The sequence below is a fragment of the Psittacula echo genome (genome assembly GCF_963264785.1).
Source record: "Psittacula echo genome assembly, chromosome: 4".
NCBI classification, from domain to species: domain Eukaryota; kingdom Metazoa; phylum Chordata; class Aves; order Psittaciformes; family Psittacidae; genus Psittacula; species Psittacula echo.
The window spans coordinates 3,515,035-3,529,410 of record NC_137738.1 but is presented as its reverse complement, the minus strand read 5'-3'; the positions used below and the strand labels follow the sequence as shown (position 1 = coordinate 3,529,410).

At 46.8% G+C, this 14,376-nt stretch overlaps 1 protein-coding gene across 2 annotated transcripts in view; it reads left to right on the top strand.

Annotated features, from left to right (window-relative positions):
• The window catches only part of LOC308219572 (uncharacterized protein), a gene marked incomplete at both ends in the record, with an annotated part of 53,523 nt that overhangs the window by 17,502 nt on the left and 21,645 nt on the right, over window positions 1-14,376 (top strand). For both annotated transcript variants that reach the window (XM_080614772.1, XM_080614771.1), the window contains one exon: window positions 1,040-1,530. In XM_080614772.1, coding sequence (XP_080470898.1) covers window positions 1,040-1,530 — 491 coding nt within the window. The remainder of the gene's footprint in view (window positions 1-1,039; window positions 1,531-14,376) is intronic.

Genomic DNA, 14,376 nt, shown 5'->3' with positions numbered 1-14,376 from the left:
GAAACTGCAGTCACACTTTTCTTACTTGAGGCAGATGTGTTAAGGCATCAGTGCTGCAGAGACGGGGCAGCAAAGACTTGCAACTGAGCCAGCAGCAGAACTGGGACTAAAAATTTATCTTCTATTCTATTCTTGTGTACCTGTGTCATCTTTGTTCTAGGTTTCCTTTTCCTTGCCATTTTGAGTTCTGACCTTTACTTCTCTCATTCCCGTGGGCTCATTTTCTGTTAAGCTTGCTCCCTTCCTCCTGTACTGTTGGTATTGGGCAGCCCTATGACAGAGGGATAGACAGGTGCTCTGCTGCTGGTTTTGAATCTGGTATGAAGCAGCTTAGAGTGTCTCTTGAGTTGTGCTAAGTCTCTGCCGTTTGTGTATGCCCTGTGTTTTATTGTTGTTTAGCCAAATTCAAGTGGATTCTTATGCAAAGGCAGAAGTTAAATTACTGACCCACAGGACATGTCCTATCAAAATTAAAATCCCTGCCCCATATCCTTAACATAGAAAGAGCTCAGCAGAGCCGGTAAAGTGTGCCCAGCTTATGGCTGAAGGCAGGCCTTCTTATATGGCAAGCCTTGTAATAGAAAGAGGACTTTCACTTCCAGAAACCAGATCTCTATTATTTGAGCCACAGATGTGCTGCTTAGAATAACGTAACTTACTTGCCTCTTGTGCCCTGAGAACCGGTCATTAGAACTTAATGGGTTTAGTCGGAGGCAAGTGCCTAACACCACATTTGTAAGATCAGGTCTTCTCCATGTTCAGGGATGAGGTGGGCAGCAGATCCACATTCTTGCTCTGCGACTAGACTTCCAAGTGACAGTTTGTGAGGGGATGTCATGCAGTCTGGTCTAAGCAAAAGTCTGGGAACTTCCAAAGGGAAGCATTCAGCCAGAGTGGGTGTCTTCTGGGGAAGAAAAGGTGGGAAAACAGCTCAGAAGTTTACTTGGGAAGAGGTAAAAAAACACAGGTCAGGAACAGGCAGCCCAGGGCATGGGCCACAGATCTGCTCTGCCACTACTCTCTCTCCTCTTCCTACCAGAGAGAAGACGGAATTGTACCTTGACCCCTCTGGCCACCAACCAGCTCCAGAACCAGGAGAACCAATGCTGCAAGGTTCGTGCCCTCCTCCACGCCAGCCTTGACCGCCACAGCTCGGAAGAGGAGCTTGAGCGCATCCACCGGGAGTTTGCGGCTGAGAAGCGGAAGTGGTCGCAGGTGAGCAGGCTTGCCTGCTGCAGTGACAGCAACAACACCTCCTCCAGCGACGACGAAGTGAAGAACCTGTGCGCCATGTCCTTCCGGCCTGTGGCAGAGCCTGCCGATAGCCTGCACGCCAGCCCCAGCCCCGTGCTCTTCAGTGCCTCCCCTCCCAAGAGACTCCAGCCCTTGGTGCGGAGCACAGCCTCCAGACCTTTAATCTTCACAAGCGTTGGAGCGGGCCTTGAGCAAGTCATGCCTTGTAAGAGACATCGGCAAGGGTATGGGGATAAGGTCAGCAGGCCCAGCCTTGACCTGGAAAAAATGCAACAGGTAAGAACTTCGTAACCACCTTGAGAGAAGGTGGAATACATCTTCTTGTGAATACCCCCTTTAAGCCTACTTCTGCTGTCTGTCTAGGATAAGCTAGGCCTAAGTGTAGATACCAAAGTGTAGATACTCAAGTAGCTGCTGCTACTTGAGTAGCTCTTACTACAGTTGGGCTGTTCTCTTGCTACCCCCATTAGGAAGGCAATACCTATACTGTCCGGTTGATCACATGATGCAGGAACAAAATCACTGGAGTTGACTTGCGTCAAGTTACCCTGCTGCCATGATCTGACCCATACCAGTTACTCCAAAAGAAATGAATTGCTTAGGAGTGTATAAGGAGACACCTTTGTGATGAAAGTGATTGTAGACTTGATGCTGATAGGTATTTTCATACTTGTTGATCTCCTTGGAGCCGGGTCTCTCTATACCTCCTAGGAGTTTCACAGCAATGTAATCCAGTACTTTTCACCTTTTTAACACTTTACAAAGGATTACAGTTTGCTCTAGATGCAGTTATTCTTCGTTTTGCAGGACCTGTGTAGGGGCCTGGGGTTAAGGTGTGTAAATGCCAGGAGGTTGCCTTATTTCTGTAGTGGCTGGGAAATGGAGTGCGCCTGGTACTGGTGTGCTGGGCTGCCCTGCGTAGTGCCCATCTGGCATCTCTTTTCCACAAGGCATTACTGCAGAGTTAGCATTCCAGCTCCCTCTTGATTACTTGTTTTTCATGCACTGGTGTAGAGCAACTGTTTGAAAGGGTACCTGCAGGCATCTGCTGACCCTTGTAAACTGCAATAAGTTAAAGACAGTTAATTCTGAATTTTCTCTCCCTAGGGAAGAATCTTAGAGCCTCTGGTTGGTTGGAGGTACTAGTTTTAACCTCACTAACACAACCCCTTTAAGCCTACAAAATGAACCCACTGAAAGAAAGGACTATATATTCATTTTCCAAGATGTATGCAAGTAAGACCCCTCCATTTCCCCATTACATTGCTGCTTGTTCTTAGTCCTGCTGGCAGCATACATCTCATGAATACATAATGCAGGGACTTGTGGTTTCAGTACAGTTTTCATCACTCCCTCTTTGCTCTTCTAGCCAAGTTTCTGCTCACAGAACATTCAAAAGGCCCAGTCTTGCATTTCACATCACCCAAATCTTCTACTGATACTGACAGACTTTAATTAGTCTCACATCCTAACAAGATGAGAGGAAAGCTGGTGAGCCGGTGCCCAGCTGCCTGTTCTTTTGGAGTGCATGTGAGTAAATGTAGAAATGTTCCTTTAGAGCAGGTGCTTGCTCTCGTTTGGATCCAAGGCATAGCATCTACCTACTCTGCCTTCAGTTCTTCTCAGCAGTGTGTTTGGGAGTGTGTTGGTGAAGGTTAGGGTATAATGAAGTAAGCTTTATGAACTGTTGTGGTTTCTCTGGGCAGCCTTGTGAGACCAGTTTGTTCCCTGGTCTATCTGCTCTCCACCCTTCTCGATCAGTTGAGGCAAAGAGTTTTGCAAAAGATGCTGGAAGCTGGTGTGGAGTTGTGTGGTTTTTAAAGTACTTTTACACTTGTAGGCTGTGGAATCCCTGTTAATAAAGAAAGGATATTCACATGGTGGCTTTAATTTAAGAGTGTACTTTGGTGGGAGATAGGAGGGACAGAACACATGCAAAGTGAGATGTAGCCTGAATACTGGAACAGTGTGTGGTCATTTGCATTATTTTTATAGTTCCAATTGGTTACCTGTCAACCAGTAACATCTTGAAGCTTTATGATGACTTCTCACTTGCTATATGTACTTGTTTCTGCTACAAAAATGGCAATAGAATTAGCAATAGTGTTGTAGATTCCATCTTCTGACATTTGGATCCCCATCAGCTTAGCTAAACTCAGCAATCTTGTTTCTTATAAGAATGATCTGAAATCTGGATTTTGTTTTGAGTTCTGCCACAAATCCTTGGCAAGTCTCATTCTGTACCTCTATTCCCCACCTGTAAAATGAGACCAAGGTGTTTCTTGATCTGTTTTCATTCTCCAGCAAAACTGGTATTAACTACCTGGGCAGCACTTGGCGTGTGTTTTTCAGTCAGGTAAACAATGTAAGTGAGGAATGACAAGATTAAACTAGCTACTCTAAGGCTTCATCTGGGCTCTTACTTTCCATTCCTGCAGCTTTGTGGAGCTGACAGATGACAAGAGTATCAGGCAAGATTAATTTGTACCAGAAGCAAATGTGTTCTAAGACAGAACAGCACTTTTGGGTGCGTGATGGGGTATGGGTTACTCAGGGGTTGAAGAAGAGATGTTGAGTGTTGTCCTGTTTATGTTGGATGGTGATGGAAAATTAGTCCAGAGAGCAGCTCTGTGGGATGTCTTGGGGATGTTCATTGATGAAAAGCTCAACAGGACCTGGCAGTATGTGCTTGCAGCCCAGGAAGCCAACTGTATGCTGGGCTGCATCAAAAGGAGCATGGCTCCTTTGAGGGAAGTGATTCTCCCCCTCTACTCCGCTCTTGTGAGACCCAGCTGCAGTACTGCGTTCAGCTCTGGGGGCAACAGCACAAGAGGGACTTGGACCTGTTGGATTGCGTCCAAAGAAGGGCCACAAAGATGCTCACAGGGCGGGAGTACCTCTCCTATGAAGACCGGCTGAGAGAGCTGGGCTCGTTCATCCTGGAGAAGAGAAGGCTCTGGGAAGACCTTATAGGGAAAGGGGGAATGGTTTTAAACTGCCAGAAGGTAGATTTAGATTAGATATTAGGGAAAAAATCTTCAATATGAGGGTGTTTGGACGCTGGCACAGGCTGTCCAGAGAAGCTGTGGCTGCCCCATCCCTGGCAGTGTTCAAGGCCAGGTTGGATGGGGCTTGGAGCAACCTGGTCTAGTAGAAGGTGTCCATGGCAGGGGTTGGAACTGGATGAGCTTTAAGGTCCCTTCCAACCCAAACCATTCTCTGATTCTAGAAAGTGTGGGAGAGACCAAGTGGGTTGGGGGCAATCTGAGCATGTTTAAGGTGTTAGGGAACTGCTGTGCTTCTGCCTTCATGGCCTGTGGATAAATGGAAATCTCTGTCATCTGGGCATTTCACTTCAGCCTCCCTCAGCAAGGAAGGCTGCACAGGAGCAGGCTTAAAAAGTCCTTTTCTGGTGAGGTGCCAGGCCATGCAGACACCCGTGCCACAGCAGTGAATGACCTCTCCAGCCACCCCTTGATCATGGTCCTTGGACAGCAATGTCATTACGTGCAGGCCCTGCTGCCATCCACTTGCTGTTGAATGAAGACAGTGCAAGTCTTCATCCACAGAAGCCTGTGTTTGCTTCCACCCTGTTACCTTCGACAGACCTGGCTTTTACAGCAATGCTGAAAGCATGAGGTCAAGGAGAGCAGCGGCATCCTTGAGGTGAAGGCACGGAGGGATGCAAGGGTCAGCTAAGGTGTAAGGAAGGCCAGGGTGTCACAAAGACTCCATGGAGTTACTGAACTTATTCCCATGGGAGGAGACTAACTGGTCTTGGCACATTGTGTAAATGGAGAGGAAGTAAAGGGTCCTTTCCTCCAGTGCTGTTTAGTGGGACTGCCTGGAGCTCCTTTGTAATCTTTCAGCAGCTTGAGAAGCCAGAGTGTAGCATTTCAGGGAGAGAGAACATAGATACCTCTCTTGGAGGAGAGCAGCTTTGGGTTGGCATGATGAGCAATCCAAATTGCCCTCATTTATGTGTGGGTAGGTGGCTAGTAAGGAAAGCATTGTTTTAAAGTACAAGGCAGAGAGTTTGGCTACAAAGGTGTATTTCCAGTTACACTACAAAGTCACCAGGTAGTTCTGAGCAAGTTGTGAAACCTTCCTGCTATGGTTTGCCTGCATGTATGGTTAGATAATATCAATACTCTTGTCTTATGGAGGCTTAATGCATTATTGAAAGTGCTTTGAGGTGCTAGGATGAAAAAGGCCAGCACAGAAGAGAAAAATGCACCTGTGCTAACATTTGGATTTTTCACTGCAGATACTGCACCCCTTTGGTGGGTGGATAGTTGCAGTGCACAACAGGTAAGCAGAACTTCGTCTCGGCTTGACACTGAAAGTGGCCTGAATACAGTGTGAACTCTGGCCTGGGCTTAGCTGTGTAATATCAAGCCCAGCAGTGCTTCTACTGAATGTTTGAATGCTGGTACATTGGTTGGGCTGGACCTGATAGGGTGACTGTCACTTGGAAGCTTTCGTGGGGCCAGTACTGGTTGCATAGAGACTGCAGGGCAGTACTCAACACCCATGACCAAGGACCAGTGTATGACCCTTGGCTCATTGGTGTCTGGCCTTTGGGCTGCTAATGGCTCCAGGCTGAGATTTCCGTATCCTTACCACAGCTGGGCTTTGCCTTTGTCTGTCTCTCCAGGACTTGACAAATAGCTTCCAGATAGAGAACGTGTGAGCTCGTGAGTCCTTTTCACCTCTTGGCCTCCCATTTGAATCCAGGCCTTGTCAGCTCCTGAAAATTGTTATCATCTGTTTGCCTATCTGAGCGTGCCTCCGTGCCAATGGGGAGCTGGGTTTCCCTGCTGCTAGTTCTGTCTGTGCCCTGGACTTCACTCTGCAGAGGGACTGAGTGGACTTGAGGGGCTTGTGCTTGGTGTTAATGGCTTACACCATTTCCCAAGCAGCCCCATGCCAGAACTTGTCTCTCCCAGGCATGAGAAACTGGGCCATAGCAGCTCTTTGTCCCGGGGTGCAGCAGAGTGCTTGCTGAAGCAATGCAATAAGGAAACTGTTGCAGAAGCTGATTGCGCCATTACAGAATGAGAAATCCTGCTTCTGGTAACCTCCTGCAATTTCGCTTGTATTTGTCACCCCCAGAAATATTGTACACCAGCTGTTCCTCCGGCACAGAAGCTCCTGTCCATCTCACCCCTACCAGCATTTGGCACCAAAGCAGCCAGCAAAACAAAGGCTGTGCCTGGCTGCTGCAAGGCAATCTGAGCATGAGAAAGTTCGGAGCTGAAAATGACTGGCGGTCCAGGCTACTTGCTTGCAGGGATGTAGCTCTGGGACTCTAGGCATGGACCACATGAGTGGGCAATGGGGCATGATAGAGGTGTCTTGTTCTTTGCACATTTGGAGGAGCTGAGTTGATGTTCTCTTCTGGTTTGATGTTTGCTACAAGGACTCTGGCTCAGTGCCACTCGGCTGATGTCTGGTTTGCTGATTAAGGCACTCCTAGTTTGACAGTGGTGGAGAGGGGGGAGTGGGAAGGAAGGGTGCTGCCTGGAAGGTAGAGAGACTCAATAACAAGGGAAAGCATGAGGAACCCCACCCTGCCCCAGGGGGGTGATTGTGACTCTGCCAGGCAGCAGATACCTCTTTCTCTGTGTTCCCTAAGTGTTCCCTGGATGGTTATCTAATCCATGCAAAAACATGCCATTGTGGAAGTGCCTGCGTGCTGCTGGGCTGGATGAATCAGAGCATCAGAGAGCAGTAACCCATGTAGAACTTGGCCTAGCTGCTTCCTAGAAACGGTAATGATTTTCTCTTCTTTCCTGAAGGAGGCAATTTGGCTTACTATGTTTTCACTTCAGTGACAGTAAGGTTCACCTGCTGCCACGATGCCAGGTTGTAAATGCCAAGGGCAAAGCAAGTAGGATAATGTAGTCCTATTCCTAAGCTCATCAGTCAGTATGACAGAGGTTAGAGCATGCCCGCAGAATGGTTGAAGATGGAAGGGACTTCTGGAGATTATCCTGTCCAACCGCTGTGCTCAATGATGGTCACCTACAGCCAGTGGTCTAGGACTGCATCCAGACAACTTCTGAGTATTGCCAAGGATGGAGACTCCATAACTTCCCTGGACAACTTGTGCCAGTACTTAGTTACCCTCACAGTAGTTGTGTTTCCTAACATCCAGAGGGAACCTCTTCCTGTGTTTCAGTTTGTGCCCATTGCCCCTGGTCCTGGTCACCACTGGAAAGCACAAGCTCCATCCTCCCTTCAGATATTGGTACACAATATAAGAGCAATCCAAGCTCTCTCAGCCACTCCTCATAGGAGGGATGCTTCAGTCCCTTAATCATCTTTGTGGCCCTCTGTTGGACTTTCTCAGTAGCTTCACATCTCTCCTGTCCAGAACTGGACCCAGCAGTCCAGGAGTGGCCTCACCCCATGACATCTGTTGATGCTGTGTTCGCCTTTCAGGTGTGCTACTTGCAAACCTTTATTCTGATCATGTATCTCTCCTTGGACCTCCTCTGTCGTTGTGTTAGCCCTATGGCAGTGTGTTGGCTTGTCTGTTCCTACTGCCAAACACTTCAGCTCTTCTCCCTTAATCCCTTCCTTCCCTGTTTTGCCTGAGTACATTTTTCGCCTGGTTTTGTAACACATGCAAAGGGGCATCAGTTCAAGGGGGAGATGGGCAAGTGACCTACTAAATGTGCTACTTTCTGGAAATATTTATCTGTCTCTAGGTATCTGGCCATGTAACTTTGCCTTCTTTTCCTAGCAGCTTGCATGTTGGTGAATATAGCTACCATGGGACCTAAGTACCATTTGGGCTGTCTCCAAGCGTAAGCCAGCAGCCTGAACATCTGCTGAAACCTCTGAAACCTGGTTCCTTGAGGTGCTGCTTTGAATCATGAGAGAATGGGGATTAGGTTGGTCAGGGTGATTTGGAGTGCTCCAAAGAGCTTGGATGAAGGAAAAGGAAGATTAGGGAAGGAAATCAGATGTGGCTGAAGTTTGGACAAGTATGTGTTAAAGGCAAGAAAAGAGCTGTGGGGAAGATGAGATTAAGAATGAGTAGAGACAGAGCTAAAGAAAGTAATTTTGTTGTATTAAGATTCCTAAAGGGACAATAATAGTACCCTGGCACCAGTGGCAGTAAATTATGAGCCTAAGGTTAAAGCCAATGGCTTATCATTTAGATTGGCAAGCTTGCTGGCTACCTTCCCAACCCTGCTGTCCTTTTTTCTCTAAGCTCTAAAGCTTGGTAAGAAGGTATTAGGCTAAAGCCAATTCTTTGGCTGCAGACCAGAGACAGGAGATCAAATGGGCATATGGGCACCACTGGCATGTGTCCTTGAGATGTGACTTAGGGAATAAGTCTTGAGTGAGGGTGATGATACTGTGTGAGGCTTGAACTGATGGGACTGAGGAGTAGGTAGGCCTGGAGGGAGTAAATTTGGGGGTGGGAGAGGGGAGAGTGTTGCCGCCTGAAAGCGGCTGCCAGAATATCTGCATATGAATGGACAAGGCTGGGGTCTTGACCTCTATCCGTTTTCTCCCAAAGAACCACAGAGAATAATGTCTGCTGAACGAGCAGAAGAAAAGCCCAGTCCCCCATATTTTCTGCAGTGGTTTGTGGTTGGCTGGTGGCAGGCCACACAAATCATCACTCAGCAAACCCTAGAGATCTTAACTGCAGGTGGGGTGAATGGCAGTCACAGAGTGGGTGCTGGGTTGGATACCCAATTGTGTCCATCTTGCAGCATATTCCTCTTCTTTCTCTTGGGAGGTGGCTGTTGTGGGTGCTTTGTGAAGAAGGTTTTCCAAAGGATGTTTTGTTTCTTGCTTTGACACAATGCAGTGCAGAAGGATAATGCTGGCACATTTTCTTCCCCACTGTCTCAATTCAGCCCAAGTAGCCTTGAGGGCCTGGCAGATTAAGAAGTTTTGCTGTAACCTGTTTGTACGTTCCAGCAAGACCAGTTGGTAGATGTTGCTTGGAAATGAAGGCTGGAACCTTCTCTATAGTGCTTTCTTCTGGAATAGGGCTGGATTGTCCTCACACAGCCTTGGTGTGTCTGGATTAGAAGTGCTGCCTGGGTTGGGTCCCCATGTGGCTGTTGATACCTCTTCTTTCCCACTCCTCCTGCAGCATGTGGCTCATTGTGATAGAAATATCTCATCCTTGCCTGGGGAGAAAAGGAGTTTGCAGGTGGCTTCACCGTATGCTGTCACTGCCCATGTTGTATTTGGTTTGCGGATGAATGGATCTGTCTTCAGGCATGATAAGTTACATCCTTTGCTTATGCTAGCAACCTCTGAAAAGGAGAAAGCCTTACGTTTACCTCTTCAGAGGAGCAGTGAGGTGAGCTTGAGGAGACTAGAGAGGGTAAATAGCTATTTAGAACCAAGCTGTTTATTCCTTACATAGTCCAGAAAGTGCCTGATGGCAGTTTTCGGCTTGCTTTTCTTACTGTTACGTAGATTAAGAAACTGAAATGAGGAGAAGAGATAGGTTAGGCTTTTTCTCTTGTTCCTACCCTACCACCCCCACTAAGTGTTGCATTCCCACCTTCAGCACTTACGCAAATGACCAGTCTCTTAAAAGTCAGCACCTCTAAGACAACAGGGGCTGCTGCAGCTTAAAGATCAGATAGTAAGAGCTTGTTCAAAGCACTACAATGGTATCAAGGAATGGAAAGTAAGAGCTTGTTTTTCCCTTTGTTTTCCACTGGCACTGCTTAGCCCTGTATCTCTGAAGCAGGACACTGTCCTCCTCCAGCACTGCTTGGCACTGGTGCTTGAGAGGTGTGCTTTCCACCCTGCAGTCTCCCCTGGAGCACTGCCTGTGAGTGAGAAGGAAGGAGGGAGGTGGTAGTGTGGGTTTGGAATCAACAGAAACAGGGCGGTCCTGTGATGGCGTGCATTAACTATTAATGACGGGCGTTTGTGCTCCGGGTCTGCCATGGCACACTGAAAGCAAGCAGCTTGTCCCAGGGTATGTCTGACACATGGAAATATAGCAGCCATTGCTGTTCAAGAGGCAGAAGCTGGCTGAGCTTTTAAGGCTAAGCCTGCAACTAGAGTAAACACTCTAGGAAATACTCTTTTTGGACAAGCTTTGGCATAGTAGAATAGCCAGCCTGGCTGTCAACAACACAGCTGTCCTTGGCATGGGCTGGGGTTTAGCTCTCATTTTCTGCCTTAGCTCTGAATAGCCTCTCCACTGTTGGCTCACATGAGAACTGCACTGCTGGGCTCTGCTCGCACTTTCTTACAGCCTGTTGATGTCAATGGGAGTTTTGGGCATTGGTCCACAGCTCATCTCGCAGGAGGAGGCACTCAATAGAGGCATCTACTTCTCATGGAGATGGAGGCTGAGCTAAACCAGAGCAGATTCTCTTCTAAACCTCCTTGCCCTTCTCCAGAGCTCTGTTCCCAGACACACACTTCTTGCTGAGCTGCAGTTGGTTTTGAGGAGGTGAACCCTTCCTCTCCAAGACAAAAACATAATTACTTCCTTTTCTGAATTCAAGGCTTCAAAAGCATAGGTGTCCTGGAGGCCCCAGGTACATTAAAAGAAAGCACAAATTAAGATACTTAAGAGAAGCCCTGTTAAGTTTGATGATTTTCCTTATTGAAAATAATCTTTTCAGTCTCCTGTTGGACTTTGCTTGTTCATGGAAAGCAGTTTCCATAGAAATGAATTTACAGCACTGAGGATCCTCTAGAGTGTTAGGAACTTAATGTAAATGAAGTCTGTGGTCATGTCTATGCTAGGCAAACTGTATTTTTAAATCTAAAAATGTGCTTGTGTTTCAAGACCCTGGCATATCCTTGTAAGCTATAATTTCACCTTCGTGCCTTTGATTATGGAAAAAGTAGGTTACAGAAAGGATAAAACCCTGAATCACTTTGCAAGTTACTTTGCAATCTTATTGTAAGCATGTTCATTTTTGACAGCATTTTTGCTACCTAGAGAGACTTAAGGTACCTCCCTGTCTTGCACATCGCTTCAGAGGCTCATCAGACAGACATCCTCTAGGCTCTGGCGTGATGGTCTGTGGGCATAATACATGATTAAGAAACAAAGAGCAGTTTAACGCATCCTTTTGCAAGTTGCAAAGCATGTGGATCTGTGCAGTTCCTGGTATAGGTAGGAATGTCTTTAAAATGGAGCCAGTCATGTGTCTGGTTTTCTCACTGCTGTTAAACCCATTAGCTGTTACATTATAGGCGATGTGGTCTGCAGCTGGGGAAACCACCATTGAGAATGCCCTGGGTTTGCTCAGGAAGGTCTGTTACTGCCATTGTTTCCTGTATGTGCAGGAAAGATGTGCAGACCTCATGCAAGAATGTGCTGCACCTGGCTAGGTGATAAGACGCTATATTGAGTATACCTTAATGTAAGTCTCAACCTAAGATGTGTCATTTTGGTTGGAGCTGTGGTGAAAACAGCACAGTGAGTTCATGATACATGTATTTTTGTTGTAGTTCTGAATCTGGTGTATCATCAAATCAAGCTCTTAGCTTGTCTTCAACTCAATAGAATTTCATGTCATCCTCTGAATAACATGGCCAGCTCTAAGTATTGTTAGAAATACGAGTGTAATTATGAGCAGTGGAAGTGGTGCTGTTGGAAAATGTGATTTGAAGGTGTGTTTTTGAGCAGAGGGACTTCTAGTAGGCATCTTTATAGTGTTCTTGTATCTTTTCTTTCATCATTCAGATGATGTAACAGTCAGACTTGAGAAGATAAGTGTGAAAAGGCATTTTTGTGCTAATTCTTTCTGTCTGCATTTTGCAGGCTCTCACTATGGGCAGTTGTGCTAAACAGCCTATGGGAAGACTCTAAAGATTAGTGCAACAGTAAACCACAAGAAGCTGAAACAAATCAGATTGCTATCTCATGATGTGGCTGCTGGTAGGGTTTGAAGTATAAAGCAGTGGTAACTACTGCTGCAACCATGAGACTTGCCTGTGCTTGGTCCACTGAATAAAACTGTACTGAGCTGGGACACTGGTTTGTTTGCTTTCCAGATGCAACTACCCAAATCATGCAAAGTACCTCAAAACTATTCGTATAAATGTGGTATCAATGTTTGCTTTGATTATCAATCCTTCTGTGCACAGAAGATCTTAATAACCTTGGCCTTGAGACATTCAGGTCTCTCTTTGGACTCTTTCTTCTTTCAAGGAGATGACATGAGCTTTTGCTCTTCTCCAGTGTGGTGGGTGAATGAGCCCTCTTGGTCCTAGTACATGACTGTTTTGTCAGCATCAGATGAGCCAAAATCCTGAACTGAAAAAAGGAAACAACAAATTGATTTGTGTGTTAAAACTGATGCACATGTTATGAGCACTGGCACATGTTATACAGCCTGTGATGTGGATCTTGCAGGCTTTTGAGTTGGAGGCTTATTTCCAATGATTTGGAACGTGGATCCTGATGCACACAATTGAAAGCAATGCATGAGGTCAGCAGTTCTCCAATTAGTGCTTTGGGCACAGCTATAAGGGTTGCTTTGCTCTGCTAACAAGGGCTGGGGAGGTGGTGGCCTGCTTCTGGCTCTGAGCTGGTTCATAACTGCTTGCATTTCACTTTTCTTCGGAGCTTCTCCACTGTCCACAGATCCAAGTTCTCATCTGAAGATGTGACCTTATATGAGTTCTGCTGAAAGCTGCCTTTGTGAGTGCTCCCAGCAGCACCAGCTGAACCCAAGGCAGGGGCTCCCATAGGGTAGTATCTCTAGCACTCAGCTGGAGAGAGGATGGAAAGTGATTCTGTCATGTTTTGAGGTTTCTGTTGTGAAGGACAGGCCATGCCTGCCGGCCATGCCTGCCTGCCATGCCACTGAAAAGTGCTTCCCTCCTTGAGTCCAATGAGTATACCTCATGTTGCCCTATTTTGAGAAAATCCACTAAGACCAACACTCTAGTTAAGACTTTGCTGAAAAGGTGCATATTTCAGATTCTCCCCAGACCAACCCACTGATCTCCATTGCACAGTTTCTGTGATGGATTAGATAGGTACAGTATGGGGTTTCTACCTCCTGAAAAGTCCCTCTTCTAACTATACTCTTTAGAGCAGGCTTTTGGGCTCACAAACAGGCATTCCAGGCCAAGAATTTATACTTTAAAACGTAAATACATGATATCAACATCTAAAACATTCACATTGGCTCAAAACCATGAAGAAATTGGCTTAAAAATCTAGACTTGAAAGAATTTTGACCTTTTTCTTTTGCCTTCCCTGTGTACAGCTGTTCTTTCCTCTGCCAGGCTGAACCTGTGCGAGCATGGAGTCTCCTTCTGGAAATGTGGTGTCTCAGATGCCTAAGCTGTGCGCTTTCTGGCTGGTATGCACCAGAATCTGGGGCTTGCACAGAGCCTTTGGAGTGTCTTGTAGGTTTTGCAGTTAGTGGATGGTGTGCAGGTAACCTGGCACTCACCCTGGTAGTGCCTGCGTGCTTTGGGATTGGAGCAGCCGTATGGATTCTCTTCCTCTCTGTGTCCCTGTAATGTCACAGCTGACAAGAGCCTGTACCTTTCCTTGATCTGAATTCTCTTTCTTCTTTCCTGGGGTAATGCAGCTGTGTGACTTTCAGAGCCCTCTCTTGTCTTCCTGCTTTGGAGGAAACTGTTTACTCTATTGCCTGACTTGTGCTAATGCCTTAACCCCTTCTTGGTGTGCTCGGGGACAGTGTTTAAGCAGCATTTCCCGTGTGCCAACAAGGGGAACAGGATAAAGCTGCAGGCAGCAACGTGCCTTCTGCCCTCTCTCTGCCTATGGCAAAAGTCCATGGAGAGGAAGGGCTTTGGACTCGCATCCGAGCCAAGGCTTCAGTTAACAGTCACAAGCTGGAACTGCACAAGTGAGATACACTATAGAGACATAAGATGATGTTAGACCAGACTGGATGTTCCCAGTGGACAGCTTTGATACCAAGGCCAGGAACGGAGCGAGGAAACAGTCACGTTGGCAACCCTGAATTAAAAGCCTTGTAAGCTTTTTCTCAAGAGCTGCTACTGTGCTTGTCAGCTGTGAAACTAGACCCTTCTGTCCCTTCACACCCCTCCCTCCTCCATTCCCAGGCTGTAGTGAGCAGGAGGGGCAAGCCCAGCATTTGAACTTTGGTAACTTTGGCA